Raw genomic sequence first — 24,712 nt, forward strand, 5'->3', positions numbered from 1 at the left:
CTGCTTGAAGGCCCGGGACCGCCCGGAACACCAGCGAAGGGGGCCCCCAGGAGAGGGAGAGCCCCCATCCTCCCCAGACCTACCAGGAGGACGAGCTAAGCCCCAGAGGCCGGTCCGCTCGAGGCACAGGATCGGTGCCTGAGGATCCGCCCGGGGAAGACTGGGGAGGCAGGAGAAGGTGCTGCATGTGACCCGTGGGGCTCCCGGTTGGAAAGGAAAGCCCCGCGCCTACCACGGAAGGGAACAGCCCGGAAAACGCCTGCTGCATTAGCGCCGGTGAGAGCCCGGAGCCAGAAGGACATCACAAAGAGCCCGGTGAGTGGGGGGCTCAAACAGACTGTGTTTGGGGGTATTTCGGGGCATACTGTTGGTGCCCAACCCCCGGTGCCAGCATTCCGTGGTGAACTTCCGCCCCCAGGAACAGTGTTGTTCTCCAGGTGCCCCGCCTGTCAGCGGGCACCTGCAACATAGGGTCCTGACTTTTGCCCCCGGGACCAGGGTTTTGTTGTAGGGTTACATGCCTATGGCCCCCCAGGCCCCGGACTGCTTTTGCTGAACAGGGGGCAGGGGCAATGATTGAAGGGCCATGCCCAGTCTTCCAATGGGTCTGAGTTGATGGTATATGCCCCATGTTAGAGGTGTTGAGGCTAATGGGATGGCCCCATGGTTATGGGTGTGGATAACGCTGTTACACTTAGTGGTTTATGCTATGTCTGACCCCTGCAATGTTACCTGTGCCATACAGGAGTGGTTTACTTATGCTCCACCAATGACCAGTTTCCAGATGGTGTATTAGGCTCCTGTGCTCTGCCTATCTGATAGTACCCACGGTGAATGCGATTATGCCTGCCTAGGCCTGGTATTAAGATTGCATGCCTATTGTTCCTTTTTGCAGGAGGCACTGTTTTATTTCATGTTGACCTGCCCCAAAGGCTGATGCGTAGAAGTTCTTGCCCTCACATTGATATTGCTGATGGTTCATGTCAATTGCTAACGTTCTTTTTATTTCAGCCTGGAAACTGATGGACTTACCCTTTTTCTTGCTTTATCCATTTTCCCTGTAAATAATCCCCCTGGTATCCATTGCCCTGGCGCCAGTTGGCGCCCTATTTTGATTACAGTTCATTATTGTGTTTACTTTTGCAGGTTGGAGACAATACATGAGTTATTCTTTTACTTCCAACCCAGTGTCGTGTCTCTTTTGTAGTGTGCCTGGTGTGTCGTCTGTGGGTACTGCGTGGATGCTTCGCACATGTCTTCAGGAGTTTGGCCTGCCCGCTCTGCTCCATGCTACCCCCTGTAGAATTGGCAACCCCATTTCTAACAAGTGGGCAGCAATTTTATGGCTCTCCTTTTCAGAAAAAGGTAGAGACAAGCTCCTCACAGTTCGTGATGAGGATGCTGACAACTACAATGTCCTGAAGAGTGCTCTAATAGATGGGCTTGGCTTAACCACTGAGCAGTATAGGTTGATGTTCAGAGATACCCAGAAGACACATACTCAGGACTGGACTGACTTTGAAGATTGTGCAACTAAGGCTCTGGAAGGCTGGTTACTGGGCAGTAAGGTTAAAGACTATACAGGATTGTATAATTTGATTAAATAATAATTGTCAGAACCAGTTATTGCATCAACACCCGATTGACTCTGATCTGACCTCTCCCCAAGAATTGGGAAAGAAGGCAGACAAATGGGTCAGAACCAGGGTGAAGCAAGGTGGTGATCAGAAGAAGCAAGACCAAAAGGGTGGGGAGAAAGCAAAAGACCAGAAGTCTTCTCAAGGTCCCCAAAAAGCTTCGAATGGTGGGGGTTCCCAACAATCTACGAAAAGGAAGGCCCAAAGAAACCCTGGTGCAAAACTTGTAAGGTTAATTCTCACTGGACTAGTGATTGCACCAAGAAGGAGACAGCTCCAACCACTGTTGCCCCTAAGGCACCCCCTAGTACAGTTAACAGTGGTGGTTCTCAACCCAAGGCTATAGTGGGGTTAACCCTGGGTACTGAGATGGATTCTGGCCTAGTCAGAATACCAACTCAAGCTGTTCTTGTCTGTGATGAGGACATGGCTATGTCCTCTACTGTGAGTCTTAATAACTTATGCAAGTACAGGCAAATACCTTTAATCAATAACAATGTGGCTCAGGCCTACAGGGACACATGTGCCAGTGTCACCATGGTGACGCTTAACTATGTGGACCTTGGTCAGATAATACTAGGTGATAATTACCTAGTGACCAATGCAAGCAATGTCACTACCACCCATAGTATGGTCATTTTTTATTTCTCCTGGGGAGTGGTAACTGGCCTCAAAAGACTTTTTGTTAGTTCAGACCTCCCTGTAGAATGTCTGCTTGGCAATGATCTTTAATCTTCAGTCTGGTCTGAAGTGGAGTATAGGACTCATGCAGAGATGTTAGGTATATCAGCACATGTCCTTGCTGTGACCAGGTCACAGGCCAAAAAGTGCAAAACTGAACAGGCCCTGGATCCTGAAACTATGGACCAGTTGCCTTCCAAGAGAAAGAGCAGTAGCGTTAAGGCAGTGCTTCCTCTCCTGCCTCAGAGTGAGGATCAGCCTTCTGAGGAAGCTGATAGTGAGAAACAAGAAAGAACTGTCCTAGAAGAGCTTGAGCCTGATCAGGTTGAGTTTCTTGGGACCGGGGGACCTTCAAGGGCAGATCTGAGGCAGGCGCAGTTAGACTACCCCTCTCTTGAACCCCTCAGACAGCAAGCTGCTGCTGAGGCTGCTGGGAATGCTACAGGTACCCATAGAGTGTATTGGGAAGAAGGACTCCTTTATTCAGAGGCTAGAGACCCCAAGCCTGATGCTTCCAGGAGGTTGGTCATACCTCTGGCATTCAGGGGCTTCCTTCTTACTTTAGTCCATGATATTCCCTTAGCGGGACATCTTGGCCAGAACAAGACTTGGGACAGGCTTGTCCCTCACTTTCACTGGCCACACATGTCAGAGGACACCAATGAGTTTTGTCGCTCCTGTGACACCTGCCAAACCAGTGGCAAATCAGGTGGCACCACAAAGGCCCCCCTAATACCACTACCTGTGGTGGGGGTACCCTTTGAAAGAGTTGGGATAGACATTGTTGGACCAATGGATCCCCAAACAGCATCTGGGCACAGATTTATACTGGTGGTAGTGGATCATGCCACCAGGTATCCAGAAGCTATTCCCTTAAGGACCACAACAGCCCCTGTTGTGGCAAGAGCCCTCCTGGGAGTTTTCTCAAGAGTGGGCTTTCTGAAAGAGGTTGTCTTAGACAGAGGTGCAAACTTTATGTCTGGATATTTGACTGCTATGTAGAAAGAATGTGGAGTGAACTATAAGTTCACCACACCCTGCCATCCACAGTGCAATGGTCTGGTGGAGGGATTCAACAAGACCTTATAGGGCATGATCAAGGGACTCCCTGAAAAGCTTAGGAGAAGATGGGATATCTTGCTGCCCTGCCTTTTGTTTGCTTACAGAGAGGTCCCACAGAAGGGGGTTGGCTACAGCCCTTATGAAATTCGATTTGGGCACCCTGTAAGAGGACCCCTGTGTCTGATGAAAGAAGAATTGCGTTACCTCTCAAAAAGCCTAAACAAGACATAGTATATTATGTACTTGGTCTCCGCTCCAGGATGGCTGAGTATATGAAAAAGGCATCTAAAAACCTTGAGATTAGCCAGGAACTCCAAAAAGCCTGGCATGACCAAAAGGCTGTGCTGACTGTTTACCAGCCAGGACAGAAAGTGTGGGTGTTGGAGCCAGTGGCCCCAGCAGCACTCCAAGACAAATGGTCTGGACCCCACACTATTGTTGAGCAAAAGCGAGAGGTAACCTACCTGGTTGACCTTGGAACTCCCAGGAGCGCCCAAAGGGTGCTTCATGTCTACAGATTCAAGGCATATGTTGACAGGACAGACTGGGGTTTGCTCATGGCTACAGATGAGGGACAGGAGGAGGAGAGTGACCATCTCCCAGACCTGCTCACTAAGAACCCTGATGATGGATCATCATCAGGGCTGCTTCCTGTTTTCTGACACCCGCACTTCAGTCCGCCAACTCCCTGGTCCACCACAGGTTTTTCCTGGTTGTTGTAGAGGGAGTGAAGGCAGTACAGACGCTTTCCGGGTTAGAGGACAGGGGGCGGGACTACTCCTGGTTCAGTATTTAGAAGGCCCATGAGTACGATGCGCAGCGGAAGCGTGCAGCAGGCGCGCCGGTGGTTCGCCAAAGGGAAGCCCGTCTACGTCCGTCCGCGACCAACCGGGACCAGGGGCCACCCCCACTGCTCGTAATACGATCCAACTTAAATATTCATACCGTGAGCTTAATAAACTATGTTCTGCCTGCCACCAGAATTGTAAACTACTAAACCTATAACATCCTTCATCTTCTTGCCAGGGCTGTAACTTCTCCTTTTCCCTGAGCTTGCAAAATGTGTTAGAGGATACTCGGGTGTACAACAAACATAATCCCTATAGAAAGCATAAAGAGGTTAGTACGACCAGAGATTTCCGATTTTTTAGTATAAATTGTCGATCGTTGCCCAAACATAAAGAAGATATTTATGATTTAATAAATGATCTCCAGCCTGACGCCATTTTCCTGACGGAAACTTGGCTTAATGATAGCTCTGGACCGGATATAGCCACGGCAGTCCCGCTTAATTATACGATTGTTAGGATGGATCGCAAGAACAGAGTGGGTGGAGGTATAGGCATTATTTTTAGAAAATAATTTATCTGTACATGGGAAGATTTACCACTAAACTATTGTGTAGCCGGATTATTTAAATTAACACTTACACCCCAGTTTACACTCTCAGGGATGTTGATTTACCCACCCCCAGGAGCAGCAGGAGCCTGGGTGGCTGCATTTCCAGACTTTATTTCCCCATATTTACAGGAAGCCACTAATTTCTCCATTTTAGGAGACTTTAATTTACATCTTGAGGATCACAACTGCTCCACTAGCTCGAATCTTATCTCTGATCTTGAAGCTCTTAATTATTTGTTGCTACGTAATTCCGGCCCCACACACAAAGCAGGACACTTGTTAGACCCCGTCTTTTCTAGTCTCATCAACTTAACATGTGAGCCAACTATACCTCTTCTATGGTCAGGCCATTATTTGGTTAGTTTTAAAATCATGCTGGCAATGTCACAGAAAAGAGAATCGGCTGATGCCATTTGGTCCAGGAACTGGAAAAAGCTTAACAATGACAGCTTAAATGCTCAATTACTCAACTCAATGCCAGATATAAAAGAGGCTAGAATAGCAGACACGACCATAATTAATAAATGGCTAACTGAGGCAGCAGATATTATCATTCCACTTACTAAGAATAAACCCAGATCTAGCCGCCCTCCTGCTCCATGGTTCTCAGAATCGCTTAAAACTGAAAAAAGTAGATGCAAGGTGCTTGAGAGGCAGTGGAAGAAACATTATGAACCAATAAAAAAATCGGAATATAAACAAGCTATCAGTCCTACCAAATTTCAGAATTTATGAAAAATAACATCATGGCTGCACAAAATATTTCTAAACTCCTGTTTAAGATGGTACAAGATTTGTCGGGCGCAGCACAACAACCTGACCCCCCTAAACTAACGGTTATGAAATGTAACCAATTGGGAAAGTATTTCAAGGATAAAATCTCTGAAATTTACACCGACTTCAGAACAAATAAAGAGCAGAGCCCTGCCCCCAGCTGTAACAACGAGCTGGTTGGACCTCCTAGGAATCTACTTACTAGCTGGCAACTGTTAGACCCTACTTCCTTTATGGAAATTTTAAAAAGCATTAATTCGGGTTCCCCGAATGACCCTATCCCAGTTCACATTCTAAAACAACTGGACCCACATATCCTAAACGAAATTAGGGGACTTCTTAATGCTTCATTGGGGGAAGCAGTGATGCCTGACACATGGAAACATGCAAGGTCTTACCTTTACCTAAGAAAGCCAACGGGGACCCAGAGGTTTTCTCTAACTTTCGCCCTGTCTCACTCTTACCGGCTTTCTCCAAAATCCTGGAAAAGCATGTGAATAACCAATTGGCGGAATTTGTAAATACCAACAATCTTCTGCACCCGTCACAATCCGGGTTCACAGCAGGTTACTCAACTGAATCTACTCTGCTGGGAGTGACTGAAACAATCCGCCAAAGACTGGATGGGGGTGGCACGGTGGCACTCATATTATTGGATTTGAGCGCCACCTTGGATACCATCTCCCATGAAACCCTTGACCTGACTCTGGAAATAAAGGGTGTTAGGAGCTCTGCCCTGCAATGGCTCGTGAGTTTTCTTACTAATCAATCTTTTCAGGTTTTTTCCAAAAATAATAAGTCTAGGACGATGATCGCCCAGTATGGAGTCCCTCAGGGTTCCATCTTAAGTCCGTTACTCTTCAATATATATATATAAGTCCTTTGGCGTCATTAGCAGAAGAAGCCGGTCTTACGATATTCTCATACGCAGATGACACACAGCTTGTTTTCTCCCTATCGGTAGCTGACAAGGCTGAGGTGTCTCCTCTTCGCATTAGACTTCAAAAGATTGCGGCTTGGATGCACTCCAATAAATTGAAGCTCAATGGGGGTAAAACAGAGCTGCTTATCCTCGGTGAACAAAAAGAGCTCTGTGGTCCTTTGCATTGGCCAAACGAAATGAGTCCTACCCCTCAACCTGTGCCATTTGTTCTCAATTTGGGCATTATGATCGATGATAAATTGTCAATGCGACAACAAGTAACGAAAACTGCCTCCATATGTTTTGCCATTTTAAAATGGCTGAGGAAAATCCTCTGGCAGCTTCCTAAAGGGGCCCAAAAAACAGTAGTCCTGGCTCTCATTGTTTCTAGACTGGACTATGGGAACATCTTATACCTGGGCTCCAATAAAGAAGTCACTCGTCGGTTACAAGTTACCCAAAATTCGGCAGCCAGACTACTGTTTCGCCTCCCTAGAAGAACCCGCATCTCTGACTATCTACGCGATCTTCATTGGCTTAAGAGCGGCAATCACTCCAAATTTAAAGCACTCTGCTTTATGTTCAGAATCAGCACAGGAATGGCTCCCAGCTACTTATGTAAGCTGGTCCAAAAATATATTCCATCTCTTCGCCTTCGTTCATCGAATCAGGCGAAATTTGTAGTCTCTAGATTCAAACGAGTGCGGATGGGGGGCCGCTCCTTTGCGCAACTGGCTCCTGTCCTGTGGAATTCGCTTCCACTTCAACTACGACTGGAACAGAGTTAAGCAAAATTCCATAAAGGCATTAAGACATGGTTGTTTAATCAATAAACCTCTTTGTTCCCTTCCAGGTGAGTGCATGTCCAGGGCGCCGGGAAACCTTAGGGTAGCTGACCCGCCATATAAATTCATTAAATAAAATAAATAAATGGTTCAGTCGATGTAGTGGCCTTGGCAAGCAGCCTCACTGACCAACAGCAGCAGGACTTCAGACAAGTTCTACAGTCCTACAGACATATGTTTTCTCTGACTCCAAGTCAGACAAGCTGGTGCACCCATGAGGTGGACACTGCCTGTCAAGAGTAAAATCTACAGGCAACCTGACCATGTCAGAAACTGTATCAGGGCAGAGATCCAAAAGATATTGGAGTTGGAGTTATTGAGCCCAGAGAGAGCCCTTGGGTCAGTCCTGTAGTCCTTGTGCCTAAACCTCACACCCAAGATGGTGAGAGAGAGATGAGGTTTTGCATGGACTACAGAGGGCTCAATGCTGTCACTAGGACAGATGCCCATCCAATACCAAGGGCAGATGAGCTCATTGACAGATTGGCTTCTGCCAAGTTTTTGAGCACATTTGACTTGACAGCTGGCTACTGGCAAATCAGACTAGCCGAGGATGCAAAAGCGAAGACAGCATTCTCAACCCCAGGAGGACATTATCAATGTGTGGTAATGCCCTTTGGTCTGAAGAATGAACCTGCCACATTCCAAAGGTTGGTGAACCAAGTCTTCTCAGGTCTGGATGACTACTGTGCAGCTTATCTTGATGATGTTGCTGTCTTTAGCTCCACATGGGAAGATAACCTGATCCACCTGAAGAATGTTTTGGGGGCCCTGCAGAAGGAAGGCCTAACTATCAAGGCTACCAAGTGCCAGATAGGGCAGAGCAAGGTTATATACCTGGGTGACCTAGTAGGTGGAGGTCAGGTTCAACCACTGGAGCGCAAGATCCAGACCATAAAGGACTGGACTCCTCCAACCACCCAGACACAGGTCAGAGCTTTCTTGGGCCTGTCTGGTTACTACAGGAAGTTTGTTAAGAACTATGGGTTCATTGTGACTCCTCTTAATGACCCCACCTCAAAGAAAATGCCAAAGAAAGTTCAGTGGACAGTCAGCTGTCAAAAGGCATTTGATGACCTGAAGCAGGCCATGTGCTCTGCACCTATTCTACAAAGTCCATATTATCCAAATAATTCATTGTCCAAACAGATGCTTCTGAGTTGGGTGTGGGAGCTGTTCTTTCACAATTGAATAAAGATGGTCAAGACCAGCCCATTGCTTTTATTAGCAGAAGGCTGACCCCCAGAGAGAAACGTTGGTCAGCTATTGAGAGGGAGGCCTTTGCTCTGGTTTGGGCCCTGAAGAATCTGAGGTTATACTTGTTTGGTACTCACTTCAAAATTCAGACAGACCATAAGCCCCTCTTGTGGCTAAATCAGATGAAGGGTGAAAATCCCAAACTGCTTAGGTGGTCCATTTCCCAACAGGGGATGGACTCTACAGTAGAACATAGACCTGGGACTGACCATTCCAATGCAGATGGACTCTCTAGATATTTCCACTTAGAACCTGAAGACTCAACTGGTCAAGGTTAGTTTAATGTCCTTACGTTTGGGGGGGGGGGGGTTGTGTAGGAGAGTAGGGTCTGCTTCCTATGGTCACCCCCACTTTTTGCTGTGATTTACTGGTTTTTCGACTTTAGTGTGGCTGTGGGCCTGCTAATCAGAACCACAGCCCAGCTGTTCTCTCTCTAAATTGATACCATGTACTTTAGGTACATACCTGATTGGGTCACCTCTGTGAGCCCCTGTATAGTATACCATAAGTACCCAGGGCATAGGTGCATTCAAGGCCTACCAGGGGCTGCAGTATGTATTATAGCACCCCTGGCTGGCCATCCAAACTGACACCACAGGCTGATCACTCAGCTTGGGTAATGTGGTGTAAACACCCCTTACATAGATATAGTATTCCTATATCTAACCTTATAAATAGACACATATGCACCTATAAGTCACTCATATGGCAGGCCTCGAAAATTCTGGAGGCCGAGTGCTTGGTTTTATGTGAGAGGGTGCTCTGGCATGAGCTGAGCCCCTCTGGAGCTTTCGAAACCATGTCCTTACAGCTGTTCTATGATATAGCCATACCAAATACTCTTAAGTGCATTATAATCTGTGCAGTTAAATGCGAACTTTGGTTTGGCTTTATCAAAACATGTCCTGTAAGGTGTCAAATGCTTTGGAATGCTCCCCCCCACCAATTCTGGCAGCGGGGGTAGCATTCCACCCTTCTACAGGGAAAAGAGATGTATGTTACTGCTTTACCCGGTTAAAGTTAAACAGAGCCTCAGCATCACAAAATGGATGCTGCTGCCACAGACACGAGTCTGACCTCCTGCAGCTGGGGGAAACTCCAGCAAGGGAGGCCTGGACAATAGGTTTCCTGTCGAGAGAGGTGCTAGCACCTCCCCAGACAGCCAGTAGTGTATTGGGGCAGGGTGGGTTCAATGGAAAGATGCTTTTGCAGACACTGTCTGAGGCACACATGGTGCTCCATGCATAGCCCGGTTCAAACCAGTTCCTGGGGCACTCCAGCCCCAGCTCTGGCGCTAAACTGGACAAAGAGAAAGGGGTGTAACCACCCCCTTCTCAGGACCACCCATAGGAGGGTCCTAGGAGGTAATCCAGCCCCTTAGTTTGGTATAAAGTTAGGAGCTGTGCCTAGAGACATTAGATTACCCTGGAAAGAAACTACGATACAAAACTCTTGGACTTCGACATTCTATGCTGACTAGAAGACTGAAGAAGATCTCCCTTGTGGTCAAGGAGTGACCACCCTGTTCAAACAGGCACCACCAGTAACTTGACAGTTTGCTTTGTCAGTGCTCCAACGGGAACCCGACAACTCAGCGACTCAGAAACTGGACTTCCAGACTTCTCCGACTTTGATCCACATCCACAGAAAAGCTGAGACCCGTGGCAGACACGAGAGATGTGGGACCGATTATCCTGGACTACCTGCTCTTTGCTAATTGTGCAACGACCGAGGTACCCTCGCAGTTGTGCATTGGAGTAAGAGAAGCCCCAGACCCGAGCATCATTTTCACCAGAGCTCAGCCCTCCTCACTCCACGAGTGCCACGTGGAGCCCCCTCCTGCATTTCAGCTCGACGCGTCTTCGCGGTTGCTAGCCCATTGGCTAGTGAGCCTCCGAAGACGATCCTTTGATTTTCCAATGCTTGCCTGGTTGCTCTGGGCTTGCTCCAGCTTCCCTCCAAAAGAGAAGTGCCTCAGACCTTGCTGGTCTGACCTGAAGCCAATCTTCACTTCCTGTGTGGGTTGCGGTTGCCAAGGCTTGTTGGGTCCAATCCGGATACCGACACCGCAGTCAACTAGATCCTTTGTAGGACAGCTCGAATCCTGCTCCTGGGCATCGTCAACACCTCCTGGTCCTCGTGGCTGCAAAGACAAGCTTCACCTCTTCACCTGTTTGCATCGCGACATCACCTGGTTCCACCCTGGTCACTGGCTAGTGACCCAGACTCTGTCCCCTCTGCTTTCAGGTTCTTCACTGCTTCGATCCACCCTTAGATCCACCCGGACACTCTTCCTTCAGCCGCCTGCAGCACTTCTTTTGCAGTTCTCCATTGAAAGCATCGACGAAACCCGTCACGAAAAGACACCTATGCACCTGGCTTCCCTGGGTGAGGTAACTCAAGTACTCCAGTGCTCCCATGGGTATTGACTATCCAAGTGTACTAGTTTAAAGGGGTTTTATCGTAGTCCACTCGGAAGTGCCCTAAATCAGTAACTTTGTGATTCCTTCGTGCTTCATTGAAGTCAATGAGAACCTGCACCTGTGTTTAGACACTGCAGGCACCATCCGTGGGTCTCCTTCTTCCTAACCTTTAGTACTGTAGTGTAGCCCCAGCGATTCCCTAGGCCTTAGGCCTATTCACTGTTCGTGCAGTGGTTCTTATACCACTTACTTAGTATATGGTTCGTGAAGCCCCTAGGGCAGAATTGTATTTGTGCAACTTAAAGTATGCTAAATGAGTAACATGTAATGCATTTCGATCTCTGACCTCAGAAAGAGTTCAGAGGGGTTGTGTAAGTAATAAATACATATATATTTGATATATACCTTGTGTGGTGTCCTTTCATTTGGCATTCAAGGGATTATATATGGTAAAACAACTGGCTTCACATGCTCTCTGAAGTTTTTAGCCTAAGACTGCTGGTCCATGCTACCACTAGCATAGCTTGTCTATAAGGTTGACTTTACAACCACCATCAATAAGGGTCATTTAGACGGGCGCAAGGTGCCCACTAGGATAGTGGACATCATATACCAGGCTAACTTCTCACACCCCTCAAGGGTTATTCATGTTTAATCAAGACTACCTAATGCTGGTGTTTGTTCTTCAGCTGTGAGCTGATGCTTCTGACTGCGCAGAGCTGTGAAAGGCTGAACATGGATTGTCTTTGTGGAGACATCCCCTAGAGGTGTAAAGGTGCAGTTGTACAAGTGGTGCATTTATGTAATATTGTTTCTTTTGGGGTTGGGAAGCCACATGCAATATGCGGATTGATAAGTAAATTGGAAATATGTTGCTAGGCGTTCTTGCCATGGTGCCTGGTTGTAATTTCATAATCAAGTGATAATGAATACGATGCCGTTTAGGGTCTGGGATTGACTTGCATTGATCATGTTACCAAATATGATAAGTACCTGCCATTCCAAGTGATGCTTAGGCATGTATTCTTGCAAATGCGTTAGTTGAACAACCAGACTGTCAGCCACTGTGATTTAAATATGTATACTGTATGGTGAGCATGAGATGCTGTCAGTCAGGGTTATGTGTCACTATGGCAGATGTTCCCATTATAAGTGCTTGTTGAAATAATGGGTTGGCCACCAATACAGGTTATGGTCAACCGGATGCATTTGGGGGTTGATGATGTTCACATAGTTAGTAGCGGTACTAGACCCCCCCCGCGGGAGGGGTGGAAGTGTTTACGCAATGTCAACAAGTATTTCCATCAACTTATGTATATTTGTGAATTGATGCATAGTATTGAGTAGTGTGAGTGTAATAAATGTACTCTTCCTTTTTATAAAGAAAAGTACAGAGTGTTATTTCTGCGTACCTGTAAATGGCGATTTCTAGCCCACACTACAGCCCTAGAGTAAGCCTTAGACTGCTCTGCAACGCTACCCTCCTAGAGTCAAGCGCTACATTGGGGTGTTTGGTTCCCAGTGAAGGACAAATGTAGACCCATTATTTGTGCAGGCCTCACAACTAATGCCTTGTTTTACAACAAGAAGGTAAACAAAAAAGTCTGTTGGGCACCCATGGGAAACAAGGCAGCCATTCAGTAAACTTTAGGTGCTTTTAGAGGAGCTCCTGTTGCTCCTCTCAAGACAAAGGGATAGCCAGGTTGGTGGAGATAGCTAAATATGGTGGCCGCTAGTCCAACGGGGTAGTGGAAGTTGTTACGCCTGCTCCTCTGGCAGACCGTGAACCACCTGTCAAACCATAAAGGTAAGGGAGAGTCTTCAAATGTAACCCAAAAAAGAAAAATCACTAAAGAAAGATGGGCTGGATTCAGGGTGTGGTGGACAGGGCACTCTATCAAAAATGCAACAAAACATTATACCAGCCAAACCAACGGTCCACCCACCAGCCATGTTTAGAGGTGGATGGATTGTCAGCCTTTCATCGGAAATCCCACTCGGTCTGTCGATTGAAAACTTCTTCCGAAGGAGAAAGGGCTTTTGAAGAAAACCCACCAGACATTAGATAAAGCAGTGCTATATAAGAACCTTAAAAAAAAAAAAAAATCTATTTGACAAATTCATGTTTAAATCCCTTGTATGGCAGACTGCTTTCAAGTACTCAACATTCTGTGGTATTTTTATAGATTATTAACAAGAGAAGTGCCAGGATACAGACATATTTTCAGCACCTCTCACTCTGAGAGAAGGCACACTGGCGAGAATAGTCCCCTCTAATGCCACCTGCGGCAGACTCCTGCTGAAAGCAGTCATGCTATTGAGACTAGGCCCCTTTAATGCCAACTGCGGCAGACTCCTGCTGAAAGCAGTCATGCTATTGAGACTAGGCCCCTCTAATGCCACCTGCGGCAGACTCCTGCTGAAAGCAGTCATGCTATTGAGACTAGGCCCCTCTAATGCCACCTGCGGCAGACTCCTGCTGAAAGCAGTCATGCTATTGAGACTAGGCCCCTCTAATGCCACCTGCGGCAGACTCCTGCTGAAAGCAGTCATGCTATTGAGACTAGGCCCCTCTAATGCCACCTGCGGCAGACTCCTGCTGAAAGCAGTCATGCTATTGAGACTAGGCCCCTCTAATGCCACCTGCGGCAGACTCCTGCTGAAAGCAGTCATGCTATTGAGATCATTTGACCCCTCTATTGCCAAATAAACTAGGCCCCTTGCTGACATCACAAATTATCTTTATAGTTTAGGAAATAACTCACATTTAAGATCTCCTATACAATCAGCAGTCAAATACCATGAATTCAAATAAATGTGTTGTTTTATTACATATCAAAAAACATACATTTATTATTAATAAGTAACATCTAGTCATCATTGTGTACATTTCATAACAGCATGATTGTTCTTGCTGTATCATAATTTAGTTCATGTTAATGTTAAAGTAAATCCTGGTACACACCTCTGTAGTGTGGTTTTTAAAGGCTCTTGGATGTCCATCCGTGGGTGGTGTTTGGATGTTTGGTTATGTATCATTAACACAGATGTATAAAGTATTGGGTTTCAAAAGTATTATGCCACTAATGGCCATGCAAACCACTTAATCCTAAATATAAATTGTCCAGGTTAGAACTTGTTGCTGTGAACGTAAAACTAAAGTGGGTTTGACCCTGGAGCAAACCCCTGTAGTGTGTTATGTATAAGGATGGGTGTGCTGAAGAGCTGTCTTCTTGCTGTTCCTCACTGGCTGGGTGACGCTGGTGATGATGATGGTCGGCAGCAGGAAGAACTTCCCGGACTCAGCACTTTCTTAAAATTAACTTGGTGGAAAGCATTTGCTTCTACTATCTTTGACTACTGAAGATGTATCCTTTCTTCTGATGTGCATATTATATCGGTGAACACCTTCCTCTATGCAAGGCTGGGCTATGAGAACACTGTGTATTTGACAGCTCCAGCAACACAAAAGGACATTACAGATGATTAAGAATGCTATGATCCTTCTTATTTGTGGTCTGAGGACGTCCCAACTGCATCACAAAGTTTCACTGTTGGCTCATGAGGCAGCACATACTTTTTATATCCATTCATTCACTGACAGTTTATAAAACGAGGGTTTCTTTTTGCTTGTTATGTTATGTTAAGGGGTTTTATAAAGCGTGCAGCTGCCCCAACAACGGGCGTACCAGTGCTACAATGTCACTGCCATAAGCAAGCCAAGAACACCGAGGAGGCAATTATGCAGGGAAGAGGAGAGTTTTGACGGCTTTACGGAAGAGAGAATGTTTTTAAATGTTTCTAATATGTGCAGGAAGGGATTTCCAAAGCTTAACCGAGGAAAAACCGTCAGATGCTGATCCTTGGAGCGCAGCTGACGGGTAGGTCTATAGGAGGCTATGAGGCTAGCCAGAATAGCACGAGATTGGAGAATCATGATTCTGTGGGCAATACAGAGAGCCTCGGATGCATTTCTCCACTATCAATATCTGTTAAATCTCCTTGAAACTTAAGTGCACCCTGCTTAGAGTCCTCAGATAATACCACCACCAGCTGTGTGTCATCCGTGTAAAATACCACAGCTAATCTTCTGCTCCTGGCCACTTCTCCCAGAGGATGGATATAGATGTTAAAAAGGGTTGGGCTTAAAGCTAGTAAATGCAAACCTGAATATCATTTGTGTCAAAACTCAGTATCTTTTGTGTTCCTTTACTTATGAATCCAGATTTCTTTTCCAGTGCCAAGGATCAAGAAATGTGAAGCAGCGAGTCGATATTTCTGAATTCCAAGAGCTGAATTCTTTACTGCTCAAGATTCAATCTTTACCTAATCGTCAAGCTTTCAGAAACCTATTAAGAACTAAACTTTTCAACAGCTTTCTCTCTGATCAATAATTTTGGCATTTCACCAGTTATGAGTTGGTTGGGTGATTCTCTGTAAATAAGAAAGGTATAAAATATATTCATATACAATTAATCTGGCCATGAATCATTTACAGTCAGCGGTGAGCCAGCAAATTTACCAAGGCTCCAGCTTTATATGGGACACCTCTTGGGAAGTGCCACTAGGGTGGGTGCATTTACAGATGCATGTGATTGAAATGAGCAACATTGTTTCCCGTGTCAGGGCTTTGGAGATAAATGTTGTGCACTGCAAGCATTTTCTCTCACATTTACAGGTCACAATTTCCTACTTTTACTTTTTCTGCCTTTGAACGTTGTTCTCTAGCAGCTGCCATTGAACCGGTTGTTGCACAAAAGGACCAAACACTAAAATCAGCTAGAAATAATCTCTAGTCTTTGCTTGTTAAACTTATTCAAGTGTGTTGTGTTTATAGGTTTTATCACTAATCCCTGTAGTTTGCTGAAAATCCTTCCCACAACTACTTCCAAATCCACTGCAATGGTATGGTTTCTCTCCTGTATGTGTTTGCTGATGTCTTCGTAGAATTGATAATCGACTAAAGCTCTCCGTGCTTTCAGTGCACTTGAATGGCTTTTCCCCTAAGTGTGTTTTCTTAATGTTGAAGGGTCACCAAAACTACTTCCACATTCACTGCAGTGGTAAGGTTTTTCACCTGTGTGTGTATGCTGAAGTCTTGAAGAGCGATAATCGTCTAAAGCTATTCACACATTTAGTGCACTTGAATAGCTTTTCCCCGAGTTGTGTTCGCTGATGATTTTTTAATGTCGAAGGGTCACTAAAACTACTTCCACCTTCAATGCAATTATATGGGCTTTCCCCAATATGTGTTTGCTGATGTCTTTGTAGGTTTTCTAATCGACTAAAGCTCTTCACACATTCACTACATTTGAATGGCTTTTACCCAGTGTGTGTTCGCTGATGTGTTTGGAGATGTGATAACTGACTGAAGCTCTTCACACATTCACTGCACTTGAACGGTTTTTCCCCTGTGTGCGTTCGCTGATGTCTCTTGAGATGTGAGGAATCAGTAAAACTATTTCCACATTCACTGCACTTGTATGGTTTTTCCCCAGTGTGTGTTCGCTGATGGCTCCGGAGGGTTGATAAATGACTGAATTTCTTCACACATTCAGTGCAATGGTATGGTTTTTCCCCAGTGTGTGTACGCTGGTGGTTCCGGAGGGTTGATAACTGACTGAATTTCTTCACACATTCGTTGCAATGGTATGGTTTTTCCCCAGTGTGTGTTCGATTATGTTTTTGTTGGTCTAATAACCGACTGAAGCTCTTCACACATTCACTGCACTGGAATGGTTTTTCCACCGTGTGTGTTCGCTGATGACTCCTGAGATTTGAGGAATAACTAAAACTACTTCCACATTCATTGCAATGGTATGGTTTTTCCCCAGTATGTGTTCGCTGATGTGATTGAAGATGTGATAACCGACTGAAGCTCTTCACACATTCACTCCACTGGAATGGCTTTTCCCCTGTGTGTGTTCGCTGATGAATCCTGAGGTTTGTGGAATCACTAAAACTACTTCCACATTCATTGCAACGGTATGCTTTTTCCCTAGTGTGTGTTCGCTGATGTCTTTGGAGTTGTGATAACCGACTGAAGCTCTTCACACATTCAATGCAATGGTATGGTTTTTCCACCATGTGTGTTCGCTGATGATCTTTTAGGAATTCTAACTGACTAAAGTTCTTCACACATTCATTGCAATTGCACGTTGCTTCTCCTGTGTGTGTTTGCTGATGGCTCTTTAGTAGTGATGACAAACTAAAGCTCTTGCTGCATATGTATGATTCTTCTTTCTTGGTTAGTGTCTCTGGGTCGGGTTTATATTTGTCTGCATCCCATGACTGCGTGTCCTGAGGAGCTAACATGGTTGATAAAGCTCTTGTGTTATTCTCACATTCCCTGCATGTGTGTGGTATTTTGGATGCTTGATTTGAGATTTCACAATGAAATACAAAACTCACCAAGTACATTTATTATAATTGTGGCAAGTAAAGCTTATTTTAGGTGGTTTTGCATGTTTCCGGGTAAAGATTAGTCTTCAGTCTGTTGTAGATCAGAGACCCTCTCTTTCCTTTACTCTTCAGTTGTCTGGCTCCACTCCATTGTTATTTTCTCTTGTTCCTGTGATTTGGCCAGAAAGAGATTACAATACACCTAGCACACTGAATGGTGGTCGGCCATCCTTACAGAAAGCAGAGCAATGCTGTATCCACCTCATACCGAACACATGATCAAAGCTGGTGGTGGAGGCCTGTTTATTCAGGAGGTAGTTTGTCGGTGTTGTTGCCTTAATTTTCTAGAGGTCATTTCTTAGTCCTGTTGCGTGCACAGCTCAGACTCTTAGAATCACTGAATTGCTCTGGACAGCTTCTTCCAGGATCTATCAGTTTATGTTCAGGTTCCTCAGTCTCTGACTGTGCAGATCTTTTCCTGAGTATTGGCGCTCATTTTTATGAAGTGCTTTTTTTCAGATTTGCACGATTACTGTCATTCATGATCATTTGTGCATTCAAGGCCGGTTTCCTATAGGATGTAAAGAGATTTAAAATCACTAAATGGAAATGTAAGAGAATGTGAATACACAATATTTAACTAGTTGTAAAATGCATAATTCTTTACCATTTGTGAAAGTTACCAAGGGCTATTTCACCATACACGGATATTTAACTAAATCTTTCATTGAACATGTCACTCTTACTTACTTCAGAAAAGGAGGTGATTTTCCGGTGTTCACAGAGTAACTTAGTACAGAAAGAGCACTCACTGAGCGCCCTCTTGCTAGAGGTACAGCTTTAGGAAGATGCACATGGCCAAGATTTCATTTAAACAAGAAGGGATTGTGGAAAAAGAGATGGATCAGGATGTGCTACTGTCACTTTAGTTTCAGGAAGTGTATAACAACAGTAACCCTTTCAAGAACTATATGACAAAGATAACTCTTCATGAAGTATATAATAAAGGTAACACTTCAGGAAGTATATAATAATGGTACCGCATCAGGAAGTATATAACAAGCATTTACAATGCAATGGTCTTGGCATCATTAAAAGTAGAGCTATTGGCATTGTCATTTACATTGCCAATACTCACTACTCTGCACTCACTACTCTGCACTCACTACTCTGCACTCACTACTCTGCACTCACTACTCTGCACTCACCACTCGGCACTCACTACTCGGCACTCACTACTCAGCACTCACTACTCTGCACTCACTACTCTGCACTCACTACTCTGCACTCACTACCCTGCACTCACTACTCTGCACTCACTACTCTGCACTCACTACTCTGCACTCACTACTCTGCAATCACTACTCTGCACTCTGCACTCACTACTCTGCACTCTGCACTCACTACTCTGCACTCTACACTCCCTACTCTGCACTCTACACTCACTACTCTGCACTCTACACTCACTACTCTGCACTCACTACTCTGCACTCACTACTCTGCACTCACTACTCTGCACTCTGCACTCACTACTCTGCACTCACTACTCTTCACACTCACTCTGCACACTCACTCTGCACTCACTGCTCGGCACACTCATTCTGCACTTTTCCTGTGTCAAGCAATTCAAATGATATTTTAGCCACTGGCCACCCACACACTCATAGTCACATCCAACACGGGCTTGCACTCATATTTAAACTGCTGTTTTAATACATCCACACTGTTTTTGTTGGGATACAATCGTATCTGTATGGGAACTAATATCTTCTTTTTTTGGCGATACGAATTTTACTTGTAGGATATCATTATTTCCACAGAAGAGGAGTCATTAGCTGTATATTTATACTAATGCACTTAATCATTGTATTAGATGTTTAGCTAATGTTTTCACACAAATCAATGTGACTTCAAAACCCAGATGCCACAGTAAATGTAATTCTCGTAAAATGTTTTTCATGAAACATGGAAGATCCTTTTTGTGTAAAATATGGATTTCAGTCTACGTGGTGACTAGGGAGGGGGAGCAACAGAAAATGCCCCCCGGAATCCGCCGCGGCTGCACCGGAAGTCAGGCAAGGTCGCCTGTGACGGGGGCGGGGCCGCGTCCGGACCGGAAGAGGAGGCAGGCGGAGTCAATGCGTCTCGCGCCCCGGGGCCGCGCCAGCAGGAGGTTGCGTGCCGCGTGCTGACAGCAGAGTCCCCCGAGATTGGCCAGATAAGTTCAAAAGAGCTGGGGGGGCTTGGTGCACTCGTGTGTGTGTGTGTGTGTGTGTATGCCCGTGTGTGTATGTATGTGTGCGACTGTGACGGTGGTGGAGGAGGGGGGCCTTGGTGCACTTGTGTGTGTGTGTATGTGTGGGGGGGGTGTCTCTGTATGTATGTATGTGCGTGCGTGCATGCATGGGCGCTTGTGTGTGTGTCTGTGTGTATGCGCATGCGTGTGTGGTGTTTCGAGCTTCCCAGGAGACAGCGCCTGGCCACAGCGTGCGTTCGCGTGCGCGTAGCAGTTTCAAATCACCATGCGCGTGGCCAGGATTGTCTCCTGGGAAGCAGACACGGCAGCAATTGGTTCTCGGCGGAGACGCGCTTCCGCGCGGCTAGCCGAGACCTAATAAAGGTAATGCTTCAGGTGGGGGTGTATAACAAATGTAGCTCGATTCACACTCTTGTTAACAATACTTTCCAGTTCACACTGGAGCAGCTGAAGTTGCAACGCATGTCTTTACTTTTCTGCTTGTTAAGTTATCTTTGCCACTTTCCCAGGGATGGTTCAAGCATTTGTTGTAAGATTGCAGCATTTATTATATAGATTCCATCACAGGCAGTAATATACCTGCGATATCTCTGCTGTCAATACAGGTCTGCGTTTTGTCTTTTTCTACCTTACCATGGTTTCTGACAATGTTTTAAGTTTGGTGCCAGCATGCTTCACTCTCGATGAATGGAGCCTTGGCAGAGTGGGGCAAGATGTCCGTTGCTTGAGGGTGACTGCAGCATTTACACCGCTCCACATTTCTTACATTCAGCTTTACCTTACTCCCTGTTCATCGCCTTCCATACTGCCTTATGTCTGTGTACTCGCTCTGCAGGGTTCATTGACAGCTAAAGCAGGGGAGTGACTCGAACACAGCAGACATCAGGTAATGATCTGATAGTCAAACGCCATGGTTGGCAGTACAAGGATCTTAAGCATCTCTAGAGAAGCTCGCCGGGGGCATACAAATGGAGGAAGTGCACAGGTAGATATTTATGAGGTACAAACAGGGGAGGCGAACATGTAGGTACATGCTCCATTTCGGGTCTGTTTCAGGCCTTTACTGGGCTGGGTATTGGTGTGCACTGTCTCTTATTTCGGCTGCTGATAAAGACACTTACTGCGTGGGTTTTACCACTTTGACCCTTTACAAGAGGGGAGCAGAGCCTTAGAACACCGGGAGACCTCCTGCCCTGAGGGGAAGGAGAGGGTCTAGGTGTCAGACAATATCAGCAAGGGACATAAAAGGATCATAAGAAACACAGCAGCAGAGAGGTGAAACTGTCAGCCCAATGTTTCCGGAACAGCAAGTGATATTGAATCTTTCTAAGGGTAGGAGGCATAGATTTCCATCGGGTCAGATCTAAGACATGGAAGGAGCTACCTCTCGTTCTGGCTCTGCTATGATGAGGGATGTGGGCCACGTTCAGATTGGCGAAGCTCTGTGTTCTGGACGGCATGTAAAACTGCATCTAGGCAGCTAGGCTGGGTACTCCCTGGATCTCTGTTTTTTTGGAGTTAAGTTTTAAACAGTTGTCATGCTTCCATCTGGCCACCAAAGTTTTTAGATTTGGCACAAAAGCCAGTCGACTGCTGACAGGGAAATAATTAGCTGAGTGTTATCAGCTTACATCACCAGTGAGATATTCCAAAAGATATTTAGAAAGTGGATGGTGCGCACAACCGTTCACTTTGTGTGTAGAGTAAGAAAAGTTAACATAAAATATTCTTCTTTTTACGTGGGTGCACCCTGGGGTGACGTTTCCGTCCTGGAACGTCTTAAATTCAACTATACTTTTGTGCTTCCATAGAACCTGGTCGCATCCCCCTTTGGGGCACTCTTTAGTATAGTTCTGATTAAATTTCAATACAAAAGTTCCATTGAAAACAATTACTGAATTTATTCATTCATGTTAAGCAATATATCCTTTGCTTTCTTATATATTCATTGTAGTTGCAGACATTAAATTATATATTCATCATTCCCTTGTGGTAATCTCCAATGCCTTTCGAGCATCTCCTGATCTTCATCAGTGAGAACTTCCTGGATTTCAAACGATATGTGCTTACTGATACTCAGAAGACCAATGGTAAAAACCATATCAATATTTTAGTGGGTGATTAAGTGTTATCCTGTTTGTAATGACAAAAAAACGTGCAGCAGTGTGAACTGATGTGATAGACAAAGTTAATGGTGAAAATAATCAGTGAAAATAATCAGTGTGAGCCCGAGGTTAATGTCGAAAGGCTGATGCTTTGCAACTAGATTCTGTAAAAAAAAGTGTCACTGGTAAGCGTGGGTCTGATGTCATATCATGCATCTTTAAACTACCAATTGTCAATTGCCCTAAGTCCGCTATGAGCTTTCACATCTGTCTATAAAGTTAGATGAAAAAAACGCTATGCAGTGCTGATGGCGCTAAACGCGTTAAAACGTTCTCTCTCGCTCTATTTTAAAGAGCGTTAGTGCTCTACAAGCGGTGTCACGTGATTTTAAAAAAGTGAACAGCGGAAAATGGACTGGAGTTATGTATGTGAAGATGGCGGACATCTTGGAATGTGGAAAGTAGCTCAATCTCTAACTGTCAAAACGGACATATACAATAAACTGACCTCTAAATTATTAGTATGAAAATACACGTGCAAGTACAAATATAATACAAGTGTTAAAAGCGTACAGTTGAAGTTTATTTGTCAAAATCCATAGCCATAGCCCCTTACGGAGCAGAAATATGGGGCACAGCTGAAGTGGGTGCTCTGCAGAAAGTGGAGGATACGTTTGTTAAAATGCTGCTTCCAGTTACTCTGGCTTGCTCGAACCTGATTGGCCACAAAGAACTCGACCTCCCTTTTATTACTGACACAATCAAACTGGCCCGCTCCTCTTATGGTAGAGTATCTAGAAAAGGGACTCAGTTATGTTGACTCAAGCTGTAATAAAAGATATTTTCAGCCTTGACCGAGCCATTAGTATTCCTTGGCTAGCATATGTCAAGAAGTCTTTCACAGATTTGGGCCTAGGTTTTCTGTACACAACACCCTCTAAATGCTTATCTTTCTCCAAAACTGAGATAAGAGAGGCTCTTGTTAATAAATGTGAGTTAGAAAGATGTCAATGTAATCAAAGTAAAGTCACGGCTATATTCTACCAGACACTTCCTAGGGTGCCCACAGGACATGATTCATATCTCTCCTTATAACATGCAACAATATAATTTAACAAGGATGAGATTTAATTTTAAGAACATAAACTAAATAATCTATTGGTATGTCCTTGTGATGGCTGGTCTACTCAAACAATGTCTCATATTTTATTCTTCTGTTGTTTTTATAAAATGTAAAGATAAAAATTCATTCTCCGAATGTTAACAAAACTGAGTCTATTTTCTTACTCTTCAGCCCTTACAGTAATTCATTCCCTGGAAAGCCCTTTCATCTCTTTTATGACTGCAAATTTGTTATACTCAGTCATTCGGACTAGGAAGTTTGTTAGAGAGGGGGGTTGTTTTATTTGACCATTTTCATTAGTCTGTCGTTAATTGCCCAATTACTGAAAATGAATTGATGTAAGGCATCGTTACCAGTGGTTTCAATTTTGCTCTTGCTGTGCCGCACCCTGCAACTAATATGGGCCTGCGTGAAGAAGGCTTCCCTGAAAATAGGGGGAATACACCTGATTAGGACACACAATGCCAAGGGAAACACTCACACCACAAGCCAGAAACAGGAACCGTCCATGCTCAAGATACGGACACAAACAGCCAGGGTAGTAGATAACTCAATTAGGGAGGGGCAATGTTAGATTTGGGTTAATTTATTAAAAGGGCCCGCTCTTAGGAGTCCCATAGGAGTCCAGAACACCAGAGAACAACTGTTGCCTGCACTACCTAAATCACCATAAAACACTTGTTACAGTTCCAGAGTGACCCTTTATCAGATCAATATAACACAGCTGTCCTCTGTTCATTCCTAGAACTTACCGTGATGGAAACATCAGACATGGAACAAGCCTCAAACATACCAGGAAGATTGCAACAGAAAAAATCACATGTGGGCCCAGGATCTAATACTCAACCCCTTCGATGCTCATGACGGAACGGTTCCGTCATGAGCGTCGGTTGGCCTGTGCTCATGACGGAACCGTTCCGTCATGAGCCGGTAGGCTCATTAGAACCTTCAGCACAGCGCGAAAATTCGCGCCGCGCTGAAGGTGTTAAAGCACCAAGTCAGATGCACACACTCAAACACAAATAAATGCACTGCTGAGAGCATGCACTCTGGCCAAGGAGTAGGTCAGAGCAGCCGGTCAGTTGCACTCATCAGATGAAGCCCAAACAATGTATTTGCAGTAAGCTTTTCTCTAGATAACATACACAACATACCAGGACCACCTCAGAATGTGACATCCAGTTGGTATTAATGGTCCCTTCTATAAGAGAGGAATAAAGTATCTAAACACAATATTTATGACCCACTGTACCAGAATGTCCTGCCCAAAGGGGGGCAAGCTTCACTTTATTGCACCGGGCATACAGAATGAAGCATGCCACGGACCTAATGCAAAGTGAATTCCAGCACGAAGCTGTCGGAGATGTGGCAGCTATTCCTGGCCATTATTGTTTAATTAATTTAAACTGTTCCTGACTGCCAAGCCTCGCTGTTCTACTTTTTGATAACCCGAACCTGCTTCCACACAGCAATGGTTACAACATTCCACATTATCTGTAGTTAAGGAACATCTAATATTTCCTTTCTGATGACATGGATTTACAAGATTTGTTCTTGGGTCTTAGGTCACCACATTCTTACAGATTCATACACTCCACTTACAATGAACTGTGGAAAACTCCTCAGCAGGGCCCTGCTGAACACTTAGGACAAATTGACGGGATTAATTTGGAAAATGCATTGGTTGTTGTGGACAATGGCATGACTGCATTGTGAAATCACATATATTCTTTGAAAAAATATTGTATCATAAGCATTCTAGGTTCTGTTTCATGACAAGTGTCTCAAAAAGATGGATGCTAACCATTCTACACAGGCTGGCT

The 24,712-nt window shown here is 45.0% G+C and overlaps 1 protein-coding gene across 1 annotated transcript in view; it reads right to left on the reverse strand.

The window, feature by feature from the left end:
- LOC144806640 (uncharacterized) overlaps nucleotides 1-17,481 on the reverse strand; it is a 69,373-nt gene extending 51,892 nt beyond the window's left edge. The window contains 1 exon segment of the mRNA XM_078672959.1: nucleotides 16,080-17,481. Within this exon segment, the coding sequence (XP_078529085.1) occupies nucleotides 16,080-17,422 (1,343 nt within the window). The 5' untranslated portion in view covers nucleotides 17,423-17,481.
- Between the last annotated feature and the right edge of the window lie 7,231 nt (nucleotides 17,482-24,712).

This window comes from Lissotriton helveticus (assembly GCF_964261635.1).
Source record: "Lissotriton helveticus chromosome 1_1 unlocalized genomic scaffold, aLisHel1.1 SUPER_1_unloc_92, whole genome shotgun sequence".
Lineage (NCBI taxonomy): Eukaryota > Metazoa > Chordata > Amphibia > Caudata > Salamandridae > Lissotriton > Lissotriton helveticus.